At 36.6% G+C, this 19745-nt stretch overlaps 5 protein-coding genes across 6 annotated transcripts in view; 1 reads left to right on the top strand and 4 right to left on the bottom strand.

Moving 5' to 3' along the window:
• LOC143913042 (uncharacterized) overlaps nucleotides 1–19745 on the top strand; it is a 253269-nt gene that overhangs the window by 148159 nt on the left and 85365 nt on the right. The window lies entirely within an intron of this gene.
• LOC143912989 (dipeptidyl peptidase 9) overlaps nucleotides 1–19745 on the bottom strand; it is a 557546-nt gene that overhangs the window by 491794 nt on the left and 46007 nt on the right. The gene's annotated exons all lie outside the window — the stretch shown is intronic.
• Nucleotides 1154–4351, bottom strand: LOC143913004 (uncharacterized). Of its 2 annotated transcripts, XR_013260681.1 has the most exons (3): nucleotides 4047–4351; nucleotides 1892–3982; nucleotides 1459–1804 (listed from the first exon to the last, which is right to left on the bottom strand). XR_013260681.1 is itself a non-coding variant. In XM_077432496.1 (2 exons), the coding sequence occupies exons 1-2, from the start codon at nucleotides 4143–4145 to the stop codon at nucleotides 2375–2377; spliced, it is 1707 nt and encodes a 568-aa protein (XP_077288622.1). In that variant the 5' UTR covers nucleotides 4146–4351; the 3' UTR covers nucleotides 1154–2374. The 2 variants fall into 2 exon arrangements, 1 of the variants encoding a protein (XP_077288622.1); XM_077432496.1 differs by having other exon boundaries at nucleotides 1154–3982.
• On the bottom strand, nucleotides 10944–13324 carry LOC143913020 (uncharacterized). Its single transcript, XM_077432521.1, has 2 exons — nucleotides 12971–13324; nucleotides 10944–12906 (listed from the first exon to the last, which is right to left on the bottom strand). Exons 1-2 carry the CDS (start codon nucleotides 13067–13069, stop codon nucleotides 11527–11529), a joined length of 1479 nt encoding a protein of 492 aa, XP_077288647.1. The 5' UTR covers nucleotides 13070–13324; the 3' UTR covers nucleotides 10944–11526.
• On the bottom strand, nucleotides 16988–19163 carry LOC143913396 (uncharacterized). Its single transcript, XM_077433139.1, has 2 exons — nucleotides 18905–19163; nucleotides 16988–18840 (listed from the first exon to the last, which is right to left on the bottom strand). The coding sequence occupies exons 1-2, from the start codon at nucleotides 19001–19003 to the stop codon at nucleotides 17209–17211; spliced, it is 1731 nt and encodes a 576-aa protein (XP_077289265.1). The 5' UTR covers nucleotides 19004–19163; the 3' UTR covers nucleotides 16988–17208.

Genomic DNA, 19745 nt, shown 5'->3' with positions numbered 1-19745 from the left:
TTTTTTTGAATTTTTCCATCTTCAAAATGGATGATTCGCGTTTAGAAGCAATTTGTCAAGACAGTTTATCCGAAATAAGTGAAAGTTTTGTAAATGATGATTCTGATTTCGAAAGATCACAAGGTGTGCGAGTTTGCGCGTACCTTCATCTTCATCTACTAGCACAGAAGAAGACGATGTGGCTATATATTGGTCAGATTTTGATCCAATCAGAGTAAATTAAGGTTTTGAAGGCATTGCTGGTGTAAAAGTTTTTCCCGAAGACCCATAAAGCATTCCGGATATCTTAATTATTTATTGATAATGATTTTTTCGACAAAATCTTTGAAAATTGTCGATGAAAATAGACATTAGAAATAAAATGCCACTGGTTTTGTGCCACTAGATGTTCAAACAATAAATAATTAGCTGACTACATGTCGCGTCTACATAACGTGTTTAACAAAAAGGTACTCTGCTATAAAGAAAACGAGCCTATTGATTAAGGCTTCCAATCCCGGGATCCCGGTGTTTTCTGGTACCGTGAATCCCACTGCTGAAACTAGTCTGAATACCGGGATTACGGTGCTGACAGAAATTTCTTTAAAAATATTATTTTTCCAAAATTAATATGGAAAAAACATAAAACAACATTATATAATGAACAATGGTGGGATGAGCAATGACAGTCATAGTCCAGTTGTTTGCTCTAACCCGTTTCGACGCTGTCTTGCCGTTTCTACGAAATGGTATGAACGGCCTGTGTTGTGTCGCAGATATTGTGCTCGACCGCAAAGATATTTGATGCATATTTTGTCTGATTCGAACTCAGAATCGATCACTGATCACGTTTTCATGATCTAGAAAACTGTGTATTGTGTGTCAGTGTATTTTTTGAACACCGTTCGACCAATCGAACTGTTACTAAAATTCTTATCGATACAACGTAATTTTTTCAAATTTTCAAGTTGAGTAGAAATCGTACCTCCCCTTATAGGTGTCCTCTTATTTTAAGTTTTTGAATTCAATTATCTGCCAAACCGCTAATCAAATCGTACTGAAAATTTTTTACTTGTAATATAAAGTATTAATATTATACCCCAATATTTTTTCCTAAACCGAAAGTAGTACTTTTACTCTAGAGATTCAAGGTTTTTTATGTTTTTCTCAGAAATCAAAAGTAGAACTTTTGTCTTGTGTAAGTTTCTCTACATTTGTGTTCAATTTGTATCGAAAATGCTCATTGCGCCGGTATGTACATATGTTTGATTATCGAATTTTGTTTTATCCTTCTTATACTCCTCAAATACATAGATAAAGTCGTGGGTTGGTCACACCCGAATTTTTTTAATAAAGTCAATGTATGTAAATGCAATTTTTATTTTAGGTGGATTGTTTCGATGAATAATTACTAGACGGTACAATCTATCACGACGGAATCAAAGTGATGTTTTTTAATTTATTTATTGTATTTTATTTAATCTTAGAAATCTATGGATTCGAACCGAAAATTTAAAGAATGTAGCCAAACTCTCAAAATAACAACGCTAATATGGGAGTATTTTTTGCGTGAAACATCGGGAGAGTTTGAAAGATGCAATTGAACGTTTTTGAAATATGAAAACATGCAATTGAACTTTTTTTCTTATACATTTAATCCCGTTGCTAGCATCGGGATACCGGGCTCGGAAATTCCCAGCACCGCAATCCCGGTGCTGAAGTAATCTTCCGGGATAGGAAGCACTATTTTCCACCTATTGGCCAATGCATATTTTTAATTCTTAGTTTTCCAGACAAGGCGTCTATCAAAGTGTATTCCCAAATACTTAACAGAGTCTCTATGCAGAAGCATTATGTTTTCCATCATGACGGATGGGTAGTTCCCTTTTCTCAATGTAAAAGTTACATGGACCGATTTAATAGTTTTGGCTTTCACTCTCCACTTCCTTAGACAGTGGACGCATTTATTCAACTGACATTGGAGGATTTTAGAGACTTCTTCTGCATTTTTGCTGCTGACTAGTAGGGCTGTGTCATCTGCAAAAGTAGCTGTCTATATCACCGGGATCCCGGGATCGGAAATTCCCAGTAACCTTCCGGGATTGAAAGCACTATTATTGATGATAGATCAGCTACTGTCGTAAAAAAAAAATTATATAGAGTAAATACTTGTCCCATCCGCAAAGATATAAAATAGTGCAATTCCCTATTCTAAAAAAATAAAGAAAATATTTTACGCACAAAAACTTATATGGTGCAATCGTTTCGGTACCACCAGTCGAAAAGTTAATATATTTTTTTAAATTTTGCATTGATAATTTAGATAAGATAATATTCTATGAATTTATTTCTGATACAGATACGGCAAATATCAAACATCACATTCGTATGGCTTTTATTTTGTGTGAGATCTCATGTGTTTAGCAAGACGAGTTTTTAGAGCAAATGATTTCAAACAAATATCGCATTTGAACAGCTTTATGCTCATGTGCAATTTCACGTGTGAACTAAGATAACTTTTTAGAGGAAATGATTTTAAACAAATATTACATTTGTATGGCGTTTCCCTCACGTGATATCTTATGTGTATACCAAGAAGATATTTTTGAGTAAAGGATTTCAAACAAATATCGCATTTGTATGGTTTTTCCCCTTTGTGCGTTTTCATGTGTAAAGTAAGATTTCTTTTGACAGCAAATGATTTTAAACAAAAATTACATTTGTATGACTTTTCCCCCGTGTGAGATCTCATGTGTGTCCATAGACCATTTTTATGAGTGAAGGACATCAAACAAATATCACATTTGTGTGGCTTTTCCCAAGTGTGATATCTCATGTGTCTCCTAAGAATATTATTTTGAGGAAAGGATTTCAAACAAATAGCACATTTGTGTGGCTTTTCCCCACTGTGAGATCTGATGTGTGTATGAAGATTATCAATTCGACTATATGATTTAAAGCAAACCTTGCATTTGTAAGGTTTTTCCCCTTCATGCGTTTTCACGTGTATATTAAAATAATGTCCTGAAGAAAATGATTTTAAACAAATATTACATTTGTATGACTTTTCCCCCGTGTGAGATCTCATGTGTGTCCGAAGATTATCAATTCGGCTATATGATTTAAAGCAAACCTCGCATTTGTGTAGTTTTTCTCCTTTGTGCGTTTTCGTGTGCCTACTAAGATTTGTTTTTATAGCAAATGATTTTAAACAAATATCGCATTTGTACGGTTTTTTCCCTTCATGCGTTTTCACATGTATATTTAAATAACGTCTTATAGAAAATGATTTTAAACAAATATGACATTTGTATGGCTTTTCCCCCGTGTGAGATCTCATGTGTGCATGAAGAAAATCAATTCGACTATATGATTTAAAGCAAACCTCGCATTTGTGTAGTTTTTCCCCTTTGTGCGTTTTCACGTGCGTACTAAGAAATCTTTTTACAGCAAATGATTTTAAACAAATATCGCATTTGTGCGGTTTTTCCCCATCATGCGTTTTCACATGTATATTAAAATAATGTCGTGAAGAAAATGATTTTAAACAAATATTACATTTGAATGGCTTTTCCCCCGTGTGAGATCTCATGTGTGTCTGAAGATTATCAATTCGACTGAATGATTTAAAGCAAACCTCGCATTCGTGTAGTTTTTCCCCTTTGTGCGTTTTCGTGTGCCTACTAAGATATCTTTTTACAGCAAACGGTTTTAAACAAATATTACATTTGAATGCCTTTTCTTTGGTGTTTTCTAAGGCACTAGATTTTAAGTAATTCGCCTCGTCATTACGAACATTTGGTGACGAATCATCATCTGATTCATCCTCCCATATTAAATCTTCCAGTAAAACTTCTTCCGTCTTCACATTCAAACACTCATTCAACGTCAGCTTCGACGTTTCGTTGCTTTGAAGACAATCGTTTCGAAAACTGCTGAGCAATTCCAGAGTGTTGATACACGAAAGGCATATCGCATCTGGTAACCTGTCACCTCTTTTAACCTGCAAATGAGAGGGGCAACGATTAATAGTTAATTTGTATGACAATAGGATAAAAGTAACTAACCGGCAGTCGACAACAGGTTCGTATGAGCTGTGCCATTGGATGAGGATTATCGTGGATGGAGACAGTCGGAGCAGAACCAAGACAAAGCCTGCACTCCATCGCAATTACCAAGTCTTCTGTCAAAACTGAACACTTCTGTTCATCGGTAACATGTAAATTGTTCGAAACTATTCACCGAATGCTATTCTTCTAATGACCAGAAATTGAACGCCGAGATGTTTCTATGCACAAAGATATCACCAATAACAGCATACCCTAGTATTTGACATAAAATCCAACATGGCCTCCCTCTTAGTATTGTCAGTGCAAAAAAACCGTTTAATTTGTTCGGGAATAACTTTTAATTAAACGCCTACAACATAATCTTTTTCACACTGTATGTCTGACCGCACTATGCAACCGTGAACTGCTGCGAATTTAATTAAAATTCAAAATTTAAGAATTTAATTTAAAAATGAAAGACGATTATTATTTAATCAAAGAAGTTGTTTCTGCTTTGGCCGAAGAATATTGTGTGGCAATTTCAAAATATTACATCGGGCACAACACTAGTTTTATATAAATACAAACACAGCAGGCCTTACCGATCTGATGGAACTCCAGCGATGAATTATGTCTCTAGCAAACATCCTTTTGGCTTTTATAATACGTAAGATAAATACCATTTCTCATATGTACCATTATATGTAAGATAATGGTACATACGAGAAATGAATTGTTTTGCTATGTTCTACATACATATATTTATGTGGTTTCTATTGATAGTTCACGTTCAACTTTTTATTCAATAAATAAATATATGTAATATGTGGTCATCTTGTTCGATATTAATACATATCAGATCTGCTTCGAATGTGAAAATTCATGTGCGTCATTATATATTTGTAGTTTTGTTACGAAATTTCACATTTTAACCAAATGTGAGATTTTGTGTGTTTTGTGAGTAAACGGCTTTTATGTAGGGCTGCAAACTATCTTAGATTGTTCTTGTCCAGAATCCCAGTTGGATATAAAAATGTCTGTTCCGACCAAGTCTTCATGGTCAGCTTTCGTGGCGTTACGACCAAAGGAGCCGTTTTGGAGGGAGATCGGCGCCGAGCGCGCGTCCCCGCCTGCTATTCGTTTTCCGCGTCGGTCGAGTGAACATCTCTGTTCGCTACCGAGTTGGTTCCCACCACCGAGTCCCGATCAGCTCAGCCTTGATCGGCAGACGATACTGGAAGTACAGCTTCAGTATACGTCCGGTGAGAAGTGAGGAATTCCTGGTCTCTCTTCGTCGAAGTCAGATCACGTAGCCACGTGGTTGAGTGAGGTTATCATAACCTCTTGAACACGTGCGCGCTAATTTCAAGTCGGACTCCCCCCCCCCCCCTTTTCTGTCCCCCCTGCTTGATCTCTGTATATACATATATATATAAAATACAGTCACCATACAAACAGAATTATAACCTGTTTTCATTACTATTCAATTTCCCGCCTTTGTCCCGTATCACCCTCACTTACGCACACTGTACGAGAGAGAGAGAGATATACATCGAGCCGAGCCGACAGCAGCAGAGACCAGACCGCAGACGACGACCTGTAGATCCCTTGGAGGAAACCAGCCCCGCCCACGCTTACCACGAGCTTCTACGAAACCGACTAAAGCTAATATATCACCAACAATATCACCTAAATTTTTGATTGATTTATTTTACCTTATAAAGTTGTTTGTCTTATATATCATAAAAAATACTAATTGAAACTTTTAAATCTAAGAAAAATACCTTAAGACTAAAAATGAGAAGATACAGTTGCAGGAATCCAGTACAGCTTTAATGATCAAGTTCAGTTGTATGAAAAAGTCATGTACGAACATGCAGAGCCAACTTCACCTTACATTATATTCACCTACACAGGAGCAAAGGCACAATCAACTCGCTCCATAGTAACGATCGCGAACCCATAAGAATTTCATTATGGAGTTCCTGTACGAGCATGCAGAGCTAACCTCGGCTGAAATTATCATCGGTCACTCAAACAAATCAAAGACCCAATTCGACTAGCTTTATATATATTATATAATATTGCGAGCTTTCTAAGCCCGCTTTTAAGGTCACGGAATTTGACCCTTAAAGCCCTCAACATGAGGCCACCGACCCCCCAACGAATACAGTCCAAGAGACACTTTCGAGACGGTTGTTCATGAATATCGCACAAGAACAACCGCACATCACTGTTCTAATAAAAAAAACCGCACTGTACATAACCAAGTACACAATTAACAACAACGCATGAACACATAAAGCGCGCATGCGTTAGGAAACAATACCTGAAATGTGCCGTGCGAATGCACGCACACCTCAAGTAAACATAATGTACGCATGATTATGCGTGCATTAGCACGCACGCACACACACACACACACACACACACACACATACAAACATACACACATAAACCAAAAATACATACACTCACCTAAACAGCAAACGCACACTCACACACACACACATTAACACATATATATTTAAAAAAATCAACACATAAATGCTTTTGCAATGAAGTGAAGTAGTAGCATCCAGAGGAACACAGCTTCCCAAAGCATTCCGCGAACTTTTCGAAAGTTCTAAACGATGCTTTACTCATATCTAATCTATCTAATCTATAATTTGGAAAGAGACTTTGTATGTAAATATCCTTGGTCGTCGTCGTCGTCGTCGTCTTCGTCGTCGTCGTCCGTAGATCGGTGACGTCATCGAACACGTGATTCGATTTTTGTTTTTTTTCGATCCATGGGCGCCGATTTGTTTTTTTCGATTCAATGGATTCACCCCCGCGGGGGCGCAAGGCGAGTAGCTTCATGGGGCCCCGCCAGGGGCGCCACAAGGGGCGCAGCCCCGTGGGGCCCCGAAAGGGGCCCGGGGGGACGCAGCCTCATGGGGCGCAGCCCCATGGGGCCCAAAAGGGGGCGCAGCTTTATGGGGCACAGCCTTATCGGCCGCAGCCTTATGGGGCGCAACCTTATGGGGCGCAGTCCTATGGGGCGCAGCCTAATGGGGCGCTGTCTTATGGGGCGCAGCCTTAGGGGCGCAGCCTTATGGGGCGCCGCCTTATGGGGCGCCGCCTTATGGGGCGCCGCCTTATGGAGCTTAGCCACATGGGGCCCCGAAGGGGGCGCAAGGGGGCGCAGCCCCATGGGGCCCCAAAGGGGGCGCAGCCTCATGGGGCGTAGCCTTATGGGGCGCTGTCTTATGGGGCGCAGTCTTATGGGGCGCCGCCTTATGGGGCGCTGCCTTATGGGGCGCCGCCTTATGGGGCGCAGCCTTATGGGGCGCTGTCTTATGGGGCGCCGCCAGATGGGGCGCCGCCTTATGGGGCGCTGCCTTATGGGGCGCCGCCTTATGGGGCGCCGCCTTATGGAGCTTAGCCGCATGGGGCGCTGCCTTATGGGGCGCCGCCTTATGGAGCTTAGCCGCATGGGGCCCCGAAGGGGGCGCAGCCCCATGGGGCCCTGAAGGGGGCGCAGCCTTATGAGGCGAAGCCCTAAACGGCAACTGATCATGGGGGCGAAGCCCTTGACGGCATTTAATCATGGGGGCGCGGAGGGGCGAAGCCCTAATAGGCATTAACTAAGGGGGGCGAAGCCCTAGGCGGCATTTAATCATGAGGGTGCGGAGGGGCGAAGCCCCAAAAGGCATTAGTTAAGGGGGGCGAAGCCCTAAACGGCATTTAATAATGGGGGCGCGGAGGGGCGAAGCCCTATAAGGCATTAACTAAGGGGGGCGAAGCCCTAAACGGCATTTAACCATGGAGACGTGGAGGGGCGAAGCCCTTATCGGCAACTGATCATGGGGGCGAAGCCCTAGACGGCATTTAATCATGAGGGTGCGGAGGGGCGAAGCCCCAAAAGGCATTAGTTAAGGGGGGCGAAGCCCTAAACGGCAGTTAATCATGGGGGCGCGGAGGGGCGAAGCCCTAAAAGGCATTAGCTATGGGGGGCGAAGCCCTAAACGGCAATTAATCTTGGGGGCGCGGGGGGCGAAGCCCTAAAAGGCATTAACTAAGGGGGGCGAAGCCCTAGACGGCTTTGAATCATGGGGGCGCGGAGGGGCGAAGCCCTAAAAGGCAACTGATCATGGGGGCGAAGCCCTAAACGGCAATTGCTCATGGTGCGTGGAGGGGCGAAGCCCTAGAAGGCAAAAAAAAAATTTGATTTTTTTTTTGATTTTTTTAAATTTTTTTTTTTTTTTTTGATTTTTTTTTAAATTTTTTTTTTTAAATTTTTTTTTTAAATTTTTTTTTTTTTTTTTAATTAAATTAGCTTAGTCATGTTTAAGCGGTTTATATTATAAACACTGAGCGAAGCCGGGTAATACAGCTAGTAATATATAATATTGCGAGCTCATAGAAACTTCCAGAAACATGATTTCTTCACTCGATCGCACACCGAGCAAACTTACAATCACCTGACCTGACCTAAACTCCATGCCTGTAGAAATTCAGCCAGCCCCTCCGCTGAATCTTTTTACATAAAAAAATTATAAAATAACATCGTTAGGGCTCCACTATTTGGTCGAGTTTGGGGCCGTCATCCTGTGCTGTGACCGATTCGACCATGTTGGTGGCTGCCACTTTATTTCCTTCCTGGCCATCATAATAAATAGTCGTGCCTTAAACCACATTTTCATGTCATTCTTTTCGCCCCCACAACATCTTAAATTTATATTTTTACGAATTTACAGACATTCGATAAAAAAAATCTGCTAAGGAGGGAGATTTTCCGACGGACATTCTGATGGAAGTTTCCAGTTTATGGCGCAAAAATCGTTGAGTAGTAGTGTTCAGTTTTAACAGTATATTTAGGTAACGCGATGGAGTTCAGGCTTTGTTTTTGTTTTTCTCCAACCGCCTCCATCGACGACAATTCTAATCTACTGGCAAACGCATACAAACGTGTTATCAGCTGCTGGTCAGTTACCTTAATATATTTCCTTCCAAATTAACTATTCATTCTTCTCCCTCTCATTTGTATGCTAAGAGAAGATACGGGTTACCAAATGCAATATGCCATTCACGTAGAGTTTGCAATCCGAATATTCGAATATATTCGGCCTATTTTGAACTATTCGTTATTCGAATATTTGAGCAATTATTCTAATAATATTCGTGAAATTTTTTAATGAAATTTTAATAAAAAATTTACAAATTTAGAATTTCTTTAACATAATACAATTCCTCATTCGACACTCGCTTTGAGAAATGGTACAATAAAATAATTATGTATATAAGTAGCTTAACATGACATAATTGATATTATATTGAAATATAATGCAGTGTGGAATTAACATAACAAAAAAATGCCCTTAAAGTGTACGTTGACTTGATAATTAACCCTTTGACTGCTACAACAACGATAAATCGTAGTTTTGAAATCGGCGAAGATTGCCACGACGATCGTTGTTGTCGTCATTAATTGTCGTATTTCAATACTTTCTTTGAGCCGCCAGCGCATCAGTGGCACGAAACATTTTTTTTATATACGTATTTATATTTATTTTTCAATCAAGCTTTATAAATATTTATCAATTTTTTAAATAAAAGCTCTTCAATTTCGGGTTCATCATCAAAGTAAATTTCGGGTTCGTTGTCAAAGTCATATAAGGAGTTATTACTTGGGAATTGATTATTGTCGATAAATTCATTTTCAGAATCAGTAGAGCTGCTGATCTGTCGAGTTCCTCGTCGAGGAGCTATTATTTCGCTTTCGTCACTTTCACTGTCCGTTATCATTTTGCAGAGTTAAAATAAATGTCAATAGAAATCCGCTTTCAATTATATAGGTCACGAGACGTCACGAATTCGTGCAATCAATCAAATGCAACTGAAATGCATACAAAATGTTTATGATACATGTTGAAAAATTATTTGATTATTAGAAACTTCGCATCCTTGTGTGTCTCGCTCACACGTACACAATTAAAACCAAGAAAGAAAGAGAGAAAGACCGCTACCTGTTTCGAATATATCGCATGCTGTAAGGATACATCGATGTCTAAAAATAGATTATTGAAAAAAATAAATCGTCGGAAAACAATCGTCAAAACTTATTTAGTGTATATATGTAGGTATCTCTTTCGCACGCACGCATGTAAAAGCAAGACAGAAAGAGAGAGCACGAGTCCACAAATGCTTCTTAAAAATGTATATAAAGTATTATAAAAATTACGCGCGTTTGGCGAAGAAAGTATGTAAAAAAAAAATATTATATTTATATTTTTTCAAAATAATTACAAATGTTAGCATTTTTCGCTTGGACATTGAAAAACCTCGTAGCAGCCAAAGGCTTAAGATTTAGTATTTATTTTGGTAATCCATTGGAATTCACATCATTGTTGCAGTGCTTTTTACTAATGTCACCACTTTGTTTGATATACTAAATTTAAAACAACGATTCTTACTACTTTCATGTTGCAGGATAACTTGCCAGCAGTCACTATTACCAGACCAACTCTGCAGAAGCCCTAGCATCATTAAAATCACCTCGTTTGAGTTATCATAAAACTCTCTAACTTTGTATTAAAAATACTACCACTAAATAGTTATTAATATTAAACTAAGGCTATGCAAAAAAATAGTACATACCTGTAGATAAAAACTCCGTAGTTTTAAAACGAAAAATACACTTAAGAACTTTGAAAGCAGTGTGTTTACTTTAATGTTTAAAGTAAACACACTGCTAAACGAGAAACTTTAAAACGAGACTAATTCGGGTGACAAATATTGAAAATAAATAGACATCGCCCCCCCCTAAAAAATTGCTGGATTCGCTGCTGTACATAATATGTACAAGACTAAAAACATAGGATGGATAAAATTACGTGAAAAAATAGCGAAAAATAAAATAAAACAAAGACATAGTCAGGAAAAAATATAAACAAGAATTTAATTTAAAAATGAACACATTTAAAAAACGAAGATTATTATTGCTTTAAGTCCTAAATACATTTATTTAGTAAAGCTCAGTCTTTCCAATGTGGTCGAAGCTCAGTCTTTCCAATATCCAAAGTAAATAGCTTAAATTCAAATATAAATATACGTAGGGCTTTTTTCCCATGTAACGCGGTGGAACGGAGTTCCGTCACCTTTTGGTCTCAGCATTTTTTTATGTTTCAAACGAATATTCTATAAAATATAATTTTAATACAATCTTTTCCCATAAAAAACTTGACAAAAGTGAGTTCTGCATTTTTTTTTTAAAAAAAGCCACGTATCAATGTAATTGAACATTTAATTATTTAATATATAATGAAGTATATAATTGAACTCACTTTTTAATAGTATTCACTAAGTACACATAAATTAATTTCAAACACTTTTATCTTTTAAATTATTACTACTCCTTTTGTAACTTTATTTCGAATAATTTTAATTTTATTTAGAATACTAATAACATTTATGGTACACCTTAACATTATTTCTGATACAGATACGGTAAATATCAAACATCACATCTGTATGGCTTTTCTTTTGTGTGAGATCTCATGTGTCTACCAAGACGAGATTTTAGAGCAAATGATTTCAAGCAAATATCGCATTTGTACGGCTTTATCCCCATGTGCAATTTCACGTGTGATCTAAGATAACTTTTTAGAGGAAATGATTTCAAACAAATATCGCATTTGTATGGTTTTTCCCCCTTGTGCGTTTTCATGTGTAAAATAAGATTTCTTTTGACAGCAAATGATTTTAAACAAAAATTACATTTGTATGACTTTTCCCCCGTGTGAGATCTCATGTGTGTGCATAGACCATTTTTATGAGTAAAGGACATCAAACAAATATCACATTTGTGTGGCTTTTCCCAAGTGTGATATCTCATGTGTCTCCTAAGAATATTATTTAGAGGAAAGGATTTCAAACAAATAGCACATTTGTGTGGCTTTTCCCCCGTGTGAGATCTCATGTGTGTCTGAAGATTATCAATTCGACTAAATGATTTAAAGCAAACCTCGCATTCGTGTAGTTTTTCCCCTTTGTGCGTTTTCGTGTGCCTACTAAGATTTGTTTTTAAAGCAAATGATTTTAAACAAATATCGCATTTGTACGGTTTTTTCCCTTCATGAGTTTTCACATGTATATTAAAATAATGTCGTGAAGAAAATGATTTTAAACAAATATTACATTTGAAGGGCTTTTCACCCGGGTGAGATCTCATGTGTGTCTTAAGATTATTAATTCGACGAAATGATTTAAAGCAAACCTCGCATTCGTGTAGTTTTTCCCCTTTGTGCGTTTTCGTGTGCCTACTAAGATTTGTTTTTATAGAAAATGATTTTAAACAAATATCGCATTGGTACGGTTTTTTCCCTTCATGCGTTTTCACATGTATATTTAAATAACGTCTTATAGAAAATGATTTTAAACAAATATGACATTTGTATGGCTTTTCCCCCGTGTGAGATCTCATGTGTGCATGAAGAAAATCAATTCGACTATATGATTTAAAGCAAACCTCGCATTTGTGTAGTTTTTCCTCTTTGTGCGTTTTCACGTGCGTACTAAGATATCTTTTTACAGCAAATGATTTTAAACAAATATTACATTTGAATGCCTTTTCTTTGGTGTTTTCTAAGGCACTAGATTTTAAGTAATTCGCCTCGTCATTACGAACATTTGGTGACGAATCATCATCTGATTCATCCTCCCATATTAAATCTTCCAGTAAAACTTCTTCCGTCTTCACATTCAAACACTCATTCAACGTCAGCTTCGACGTTTCGTTGCTTTGAAGACAATCGTTTCGAAAACTGCTGAGCAATTCCAGAGTGTTGATACACGAAAGGCATATCGCATCTGGTAACCTGTCACCTCTTTTAACCTGCAAATGAGAGGGGCAACGATTAATAGTTAATTTGGATGACAATAGGATAAAAGTAACTAACCGGCAGTCGACAACAGGTTCGTATGAGCTGTGCCATTGGATGAGGATTGTCGTGGATGGAGACAGTCGGAGCAGAACCAAGACAAAGCCTGCACTCCATCGCAATTACCAAGTCTTCTGTCAAAACTGAACACTTATATTCATCGGTAACATGTAAATTGTTCGCATACTATTCACCAAATGCTATTCTACTAATGACCAGATCGAACGTCGAGATGTTTCTATGCACAAAAATATCACCAATAACAGCATACCCTGGTATTTGACATAAAATCCAACATGGCCTCGCTCTCAGTATTGTCAGTGCAAAAAATCCGCTTAAGTTGTTTCGGTAATAGCTTTTAATTAAACGCCTATAACATTATCTTTTTCACACTATATGTAGGTCTGACCACACTATGCAACCGTACATTGCTGCGAATTTAATTCAAATTTAAAATTTAAGAATTTAATTGAAAAATCGTTCTCGCCATATAAAAATACGTAATTATAATAATTTTATTTAGCGAGGTTTTGAACCATTTTTTGTTTTTTTTTTTTCATATAAAACCATTGAAGTAGAATGGGTAGAAGCGCTCTCAGCTTCCAAAAATGTTGCTACTAAAACTCCGTGCAGACGGAGATTTCGGCTGTTTTTCTCAGTTGCAGTAGAATCTCTTTGAAATAGGCTCTACTAGTGAAATTGTGTGGAAGTATTAGTATGACAAAGTCCGAACATCTGTATGTGCACGTGCTAGATGTTCGGACCAGCCTCACTCATTCAAAAACAGTTATTATTACTTTATCTACATTGAAGTAGTATGCATAGAATAGCTCTCAGCCCCTAAAAATGTTGCCACAAAAAATCCGTGTTCCCGGAGATGTCAGCTGTTTTGTCCAGTTGTTGTAAGGGACGATCACTTCCACGAATTTTTTTTCCTCACTCTTTTGTCTCTCTTCTGACTTTCCGTCTCTCTCTTCGATGGCTCGCTTTTAAGCGATACTTTTGTTAGGAATGACTATTCTATACATTATACTTCAATGTATAAAACAATTAAATATATATTTTTAATTGAAATTAATTTATATTTTAACGATATTTGAAAAATAAAATTAATTCCAGAACGCGGTGTCGATCCTACCCCCTCGCGCCTAAAGCAATTACGCTGACCACTACACCACAGTTCCGATTCCAAAACTGCTCTAAATAACGTTAATATTCAATAATCGTACAGAGCGTATGGGGAACCAATCACAGTTGAGTATTCGCGTATCTTCGGTAGTTGTCGAAAGTAGTCGGCAGTTGTCTGCTCTCGAGTGAATCGATTTCGATATTCATTTCGTATTTGATTTCAGCATGGGAAGTGGGGGGCGTACCACTTCGTAATTCGTAATTTATAATTCGTGTATCAATTCCTTTCCGAAAACACCCGTTTCGATTTCGATTTGCAGTAGCCTCGGGGCGACGGCAGCCGCAAGGGCGGGGGGGGGGGGGGGTCGACTGGGGATTACTGTTTCAATTCCAAATCCCGATTTCTTTTTCAGTTCTAGATCCTGATTCCTTTTTCATTTCCGGTTTTGGATTCCTTTCAGTTCCAGATACCGATCCCTGTATCAGTTCGGTTCCCGATTTCTGTTTTAGTTCCACTTCCGATTAATTATTACTATACGTATTGTAACTTTATTTTTAATCATGTATCAATTTGTTTCAGAACAATCCGTTGAAATTTCAACGGGCATAAAACTAATAATAAATAGCCGTGCCTTAAACTACATTTTCATTTCATTCTTTTCGCCCCCACAGCATCTTAAATTTATATTTTTACAAATTTACAGACAATCGATAAAAAAAACCATGCTAATGAGGGACCTTTTCCAATGGACATTCTGACGGAAGTTTCTAGTTTATGGCGCAAAAATCATTAAGTAATCATTGAATACTAACCTGAAAAAACTGCATACCATATATAATATTCCGTTTGCTACAGACATTACTAACAAACTAACCAGTAGATTCTATGACAGAATCACTAATAACCATACTAACACACTTGTGAAGAGTCTCGGTGATTACAACAAAATGTCTATACCCTTCAGGTATAACACACAGATTACCTAAACACAATCTGCTTTAGGTCATCGACTTTAGAGTCTTTAATTAATATTATGTATTAGATGTAGTATGAACATTTATAACGATTGTAAATAGGTTTTTGAGCTCTTTTTCCTATTATACTTTAGATTAACATTAGAATAATATAATACTGTGATTACTAACCAAATTAAATTAAAATTGTAAAATAGAAAATGATCAGTAGATCAGTTGCTATTAAAATAGATATAAGATGTATTGTGAACATAATTTCGTAATAATAAAAAGCATTTAAAAATCAATTGAGTAGTAGTGTTCAGTTTTTACAGTATACATATTTAGGTAACGCGATGGAGTTTAGGTTTTTTCTTTGTTTTTCTCCAACCGCCTCCATCGACGACAATTCTCATCTACTGGCAAAACGCATACAAACGTGTTATCAGCTGCTGGTCAGTTACCTTAATATATTTCCTTCCAAATTAACTATTCATTCCTCTCCCTCTCATTTGTATGCTAAGAGAAGATACGGGTTACCAAATGCAATATGCCATTCACGTAGAGTTTGCAATCCGAATATTCGAATATATTCGGCCTATTTTGAACTATTCGTTATTCGAATATTTGAGCAATTATTCTAATAATATTCGTGAAATTTATTAATGAAATTTTAATAAAAAATTTACAAATTTAGAATTTCTTTAACATAATACAATTCCTCATTCGACACTCGCTTTGAGAAATGGTACAATAAAATAATTATGTATATAAGTAGCTTAACATGACATAATTGATATTATATTGAAATATAATGCAGTGTGGAATTAACATAACAAAAAAATGCCCTTAAAGTGTACGTTGACTTGATAATTAAGATTTAGTATTTATTTTGGTAATCCATTGGAATTCACATCATTGTTGCAGTGCTTTTTACTAATGCCACCACTTTGTTTGATATACTATTTTAAAACAACGATTCTTACTACTTTCATGTTGCAGGATAACTTGCCAGCAGTCACTATTATCAGACCAACTCTGCAGAAGCCCTAGCATCATTAACATCACCTCGTTTGAGTTATCATAAAACTCTCTAACTTTGTATTAAAAATACTACCACTAAATAATTATTAATATTAAACTAAAGCTATGCAAAAAAATAGTACATAGCTGTAGATAAAAACTCCGTAGTTTTAAAACGAAAAATACACTTAAGAACTTTGAAAGCAGTGTGTTTACTTTAATGTTTAAAACGAGACTAATTCGGGTGACAAATATTGAAAATAAATAGACATCGGCCCCCCCTAAAAAATTGCTGGATTCCCTGCTGTACATAATATGTACAAGACTAAAAACATAGGATGGATAAAATTACGTGAAAAAAATAGCGAAAAATAAAATAAAACAAAGACAGTCGGGAAAAAATACAACCAAGAATTTAATTTAAAAATGAACACATTTAATAAACGAAAGATTACACTGTTCGACAAATGACGACTTTTAAAATGTTTCAGAGACGGGATATGACTTTTATTATAGATCTATGCCCATTGAACACGAATCTGGTAATAAAAAGTGTTGATTGGCTCGAGATTCGGAGATATATGTGTTTTTTAAATCGCGCGATTTTTCTATATCTTGGTGTTGTTCGGTCGATTTCTCAAAATTTGTTAATTTTCTGTACAAAATGAATATTGGAATCTACAGTCGGGTATTTTATCTTTCATTTGTAGTACTTTTCAGCTTTCAAATCTCTCTAAGTAGTCGTCCAGTTCAAATCAAAAGTCAAAATTACGTATTTTCACTTGGGATTTTTTCCTTTTTGTCTCGGCATTTTTTTATGTTTCAAACGAATATTCTATATAATATAATTTTAATACAATCTTTTCCCATAAAAAACTTGACAAAAGTGAGTTCTGCATTTTTTTTAAAAAAAAAGCCATGTATCTATGTAATTGAACATTTAATTATTTAATATATAATGAAGTATATAATTTAACTCACTTTTTAATAGTATTCACTAAGAACACAGAAATTAATTTCAAACACTTTTATCTTTTAAATTATTACTACTCCTATTGTAACTTTATTTCGAATAATTTTAATTTTATTTAGAATACTAATAACATTTATGGTACACCTTAACATTATTTCTGATACAGATACGGTAAATATCAAACATCACATCTGTATGGCTTTTCTTTTGTGTGAGATCTCATGTGTCTACCAAGACGAGATTTTAGAGCAAATGATTTCAAGCAAATATTGCATTTGTACGGCTTTATCCCCATGTGCAATTTCACGTGTGATCTAAGATAACTTTTTAGAGGAAATGATTTCAAACAAATATCGCATTTGTATGGTTTTTCCCCTTTGTGCGTTTTCATGTGTACAGTAACATTTCCTTTTAGAGCAAATGATTTTAAACAAAAATTACATTTGTATGGCTTTAACCCAGTGTGACGTCTCATGTGTCTACCAAGATGAGTTTTTCGAGCAAATGATTTCAAACAATTATCACATTTGTACGGCTTTACCCCCATGTGCAATTTCATGTGTGAACTAAGATAACGTTTTACAGAAAATGAATTTAAACAAATATTACATTTGTATGGCTTTTCCCCTGTGTGAGATCTCATGTGCATATGAAGATTACTAATTTGACTAAATGATTTTAAGCAAATATCACATTTCTGTGGCTTTTCCCCAGTGTGACATCTCATGTGTCTCCCGAGACAATGTTTGTGAGTAAAGGATTTCAAACAAATATCACATTTGAACGGCTTTATCCCCATGTGCAATTTCACGTGTGATCTAAGATAACTTTTTAGAGTAAATGATTTCAAACAAATATCGCATTTGTACGGATTTATCCCCATGTGCAATATCACGTGTGATCTAAGATAACTTTTTAGAGGAAATGATTTCAAACAAATATCGCATTTGTATGGTTTTTCCCCTTTGTGCGTTTTCATGTGTACAGTAAGATTTATTTTTAGAGCAAATGATTTTAAACAAAAATTACATTTGTATGGCTTTTCCTCAGTGTGACGTCTCATGTGTCTACCAAGATGAGTTTTTCGAGCAAATGATTTCAAACAAATATTACATTTGTACGGCTTTACCCCCATGTGCAATTTCATGTGTGAACTAAGATAACGTTTTACAGAAAATGAATTTAAACAAATATTACATTTGTATGGCTTTTCCCCTGTGTGAGATCTTATGTGCGTATGAAGATTACTAATTTGACTAAATGATTTTAAGCAAATATCACATTTGTGTGGCTTTTCCCCCGTGTGACATCTCATGTGTCTCCTGAGACTATGTTTTTGAGTAAAGGATTTCAAACAAATATCACATTTGTGTGGCTTTTCCCCCGTGTGAGATCTCATGTGTATATGAAGATTATCAATTCGACTAAATGATTTTAAGCAAACCTCGCATTCGTGTGGTTTTTCCCCTTCATGCGTTTTCACGTGCATACTAAGACATCTTTTTACAGCAAATGATTTTAAACAAATATTACATTTTAATGCCTTTTCTTTGGTGTTTTCTAAGGCACTAGATTTGAAGTAATTCGCCTTGTCATTACGAACATTTGGTGACGAGTCATCATCTGATTCATCCTCCCATATTAAATCTTCCAGTAAAACTTCTTCCGTCTTCACATTCAAACACTCATTCAACGTCAGCTTCGACGTTTCGTTGCTTTGAAGACAATCGTTTCGAAAACTGCTGAGCAATTCCAGAGTGTTGATACACGAAATACAGATCGCATCTGGTAACCTGTCACCTCTTTTAACCTGCAAATGAGAGGGGCAGCGATGAATAGTTAATTTGGATGACAATAGGATAAAAGTAACTAACCGGCAGTCGACAAGAGGTTCGTATGAGCTGTGCCAGTGGATGAGGATTGTCGTGGATGGAGACAGTCGGAGCAGAACCAAGACAAAGCCTGCACTCCATCGCATTTACCAAGTCTTCTGTCAAAACTGAACACTTCTATTCATCGGTAACATGTAAATTGTTCGAATACTATTCACCGAATGCTATTCTTCTAATGTTTCTATGCACAAAAATATCACCAATAACATCATACCCTAGTATTTGACATAAAATCCAACATGGCCTTCCTCTCAGTATTGTCAGTGCAAAAAAACCGCTTAAATTGTTCGGGAATAACTTATTAAACGCCTATAACATTATCTTTTTCACACTATAGGTCTGACCGCACTGTGCTACCGTGCACTACAGCGAATTTAATTCAAATTTAAAATTTAAGAATTTAATTTAATCTTTACCCCGAACCGGGGTCGCGTAAGACTCCAATATTTTGTAATCAATACAGCTTTTCTCAATACAAATGGGTTCAATATATGCATTTCTTATTAATCATTTTAAGCGATTTTTAGCTTGATGGAAAGAAGAAAATTTTGTTATATGGAGGGAGGGGGGACAATTTTTGTAACCCTGGGTGGGCCCCCTTTGACTCCTGGCAAGCACTGATTTCAGTCCCAGTCTGCCACTGGTGGTGGGTATATGTACATACTAGATGCAATTCTACACGCTGCTCGAATCTGTTTTGGGTAAATGTAAATGTTGGGTAAATCTTCAAATACAGATTTTACTTTAAGTCTACCTATACTTTCTATAACATAACATTCTTCTTGTGTTTGTCTTCGAGTCTATGTAATTCCCTTTCAAAATC

The sequence above is a fragment of the Arctopsyche grandis genome, chromosome 6, assembly GCF_051622035.1.
Source record: "Arctopsyche grandis isolate Sample6627 chromosome 6, ASM5162203v2, whole genome shotgun sequence".
Taxonomy (NCBI): Eukaryota; Metazoa; Arthropoda; class Insecta; order Trichoptera; family Hydropsychidae; genus Arctopsyche; species Arctopsyche grandis.
Note: the sequence above shows the minus strand (reverse complement) of the source record. Positions and strands in the feature narration are given on the sequence as shown.

What these genes read in the sequence shown, in the direction of transcription:
- LOC143913004 (XM_077432496.1), bottom strand. Translation starts at nt 4,145, where the DNA reads ATGGAGTGCAGGCTTTGTCTTGGTTCTGCTCCGACTGTCTCCATCCAC. An exon ending in GAACCTGTTGTCGACTGCCG is followed by an intron (nt 3,983 to 4,046) that starts GTTAGTTACTTT and finishes TCTCATTTGCAG; the next exon opens with GTTAAAAGAGGTGACAGGTT.
- LOC143913020 (XM_077432521.1), bottom strand. Translation starts at nt 13,069, where the DNA reads ATGGAGTGCAGGCTTTGTCTTGGTTCTGCTCCGACTGTCTCCATCCAC. An exon ending in GAACCTGTTGTCGACTGCCG is followed by an intron (nt 12,907 to 12,970) that starts GTTAGTTACTTT and finishes TCTCATTTGCAG; the next exon opens with GTTAAAAGAGGTGACAGGTT.
- LOC143913396 (XM_077433139.1), bottom strand. Translation starts at nt 19,003, where the DNA reads ATGGAGTGCAGGCTTTGTCTTGGTTCTGCTCCGACTGTCTCCATCCAC. An exon ending in GAACCTCTTGTCGACTGCCG is followed by an intron (nt 18,841 to 18,904) that starts GTTAGTTACTTT and finishes TCTCATTTGCAG; the next exon opens with GTTAAAAGAGGTGACAGGTT.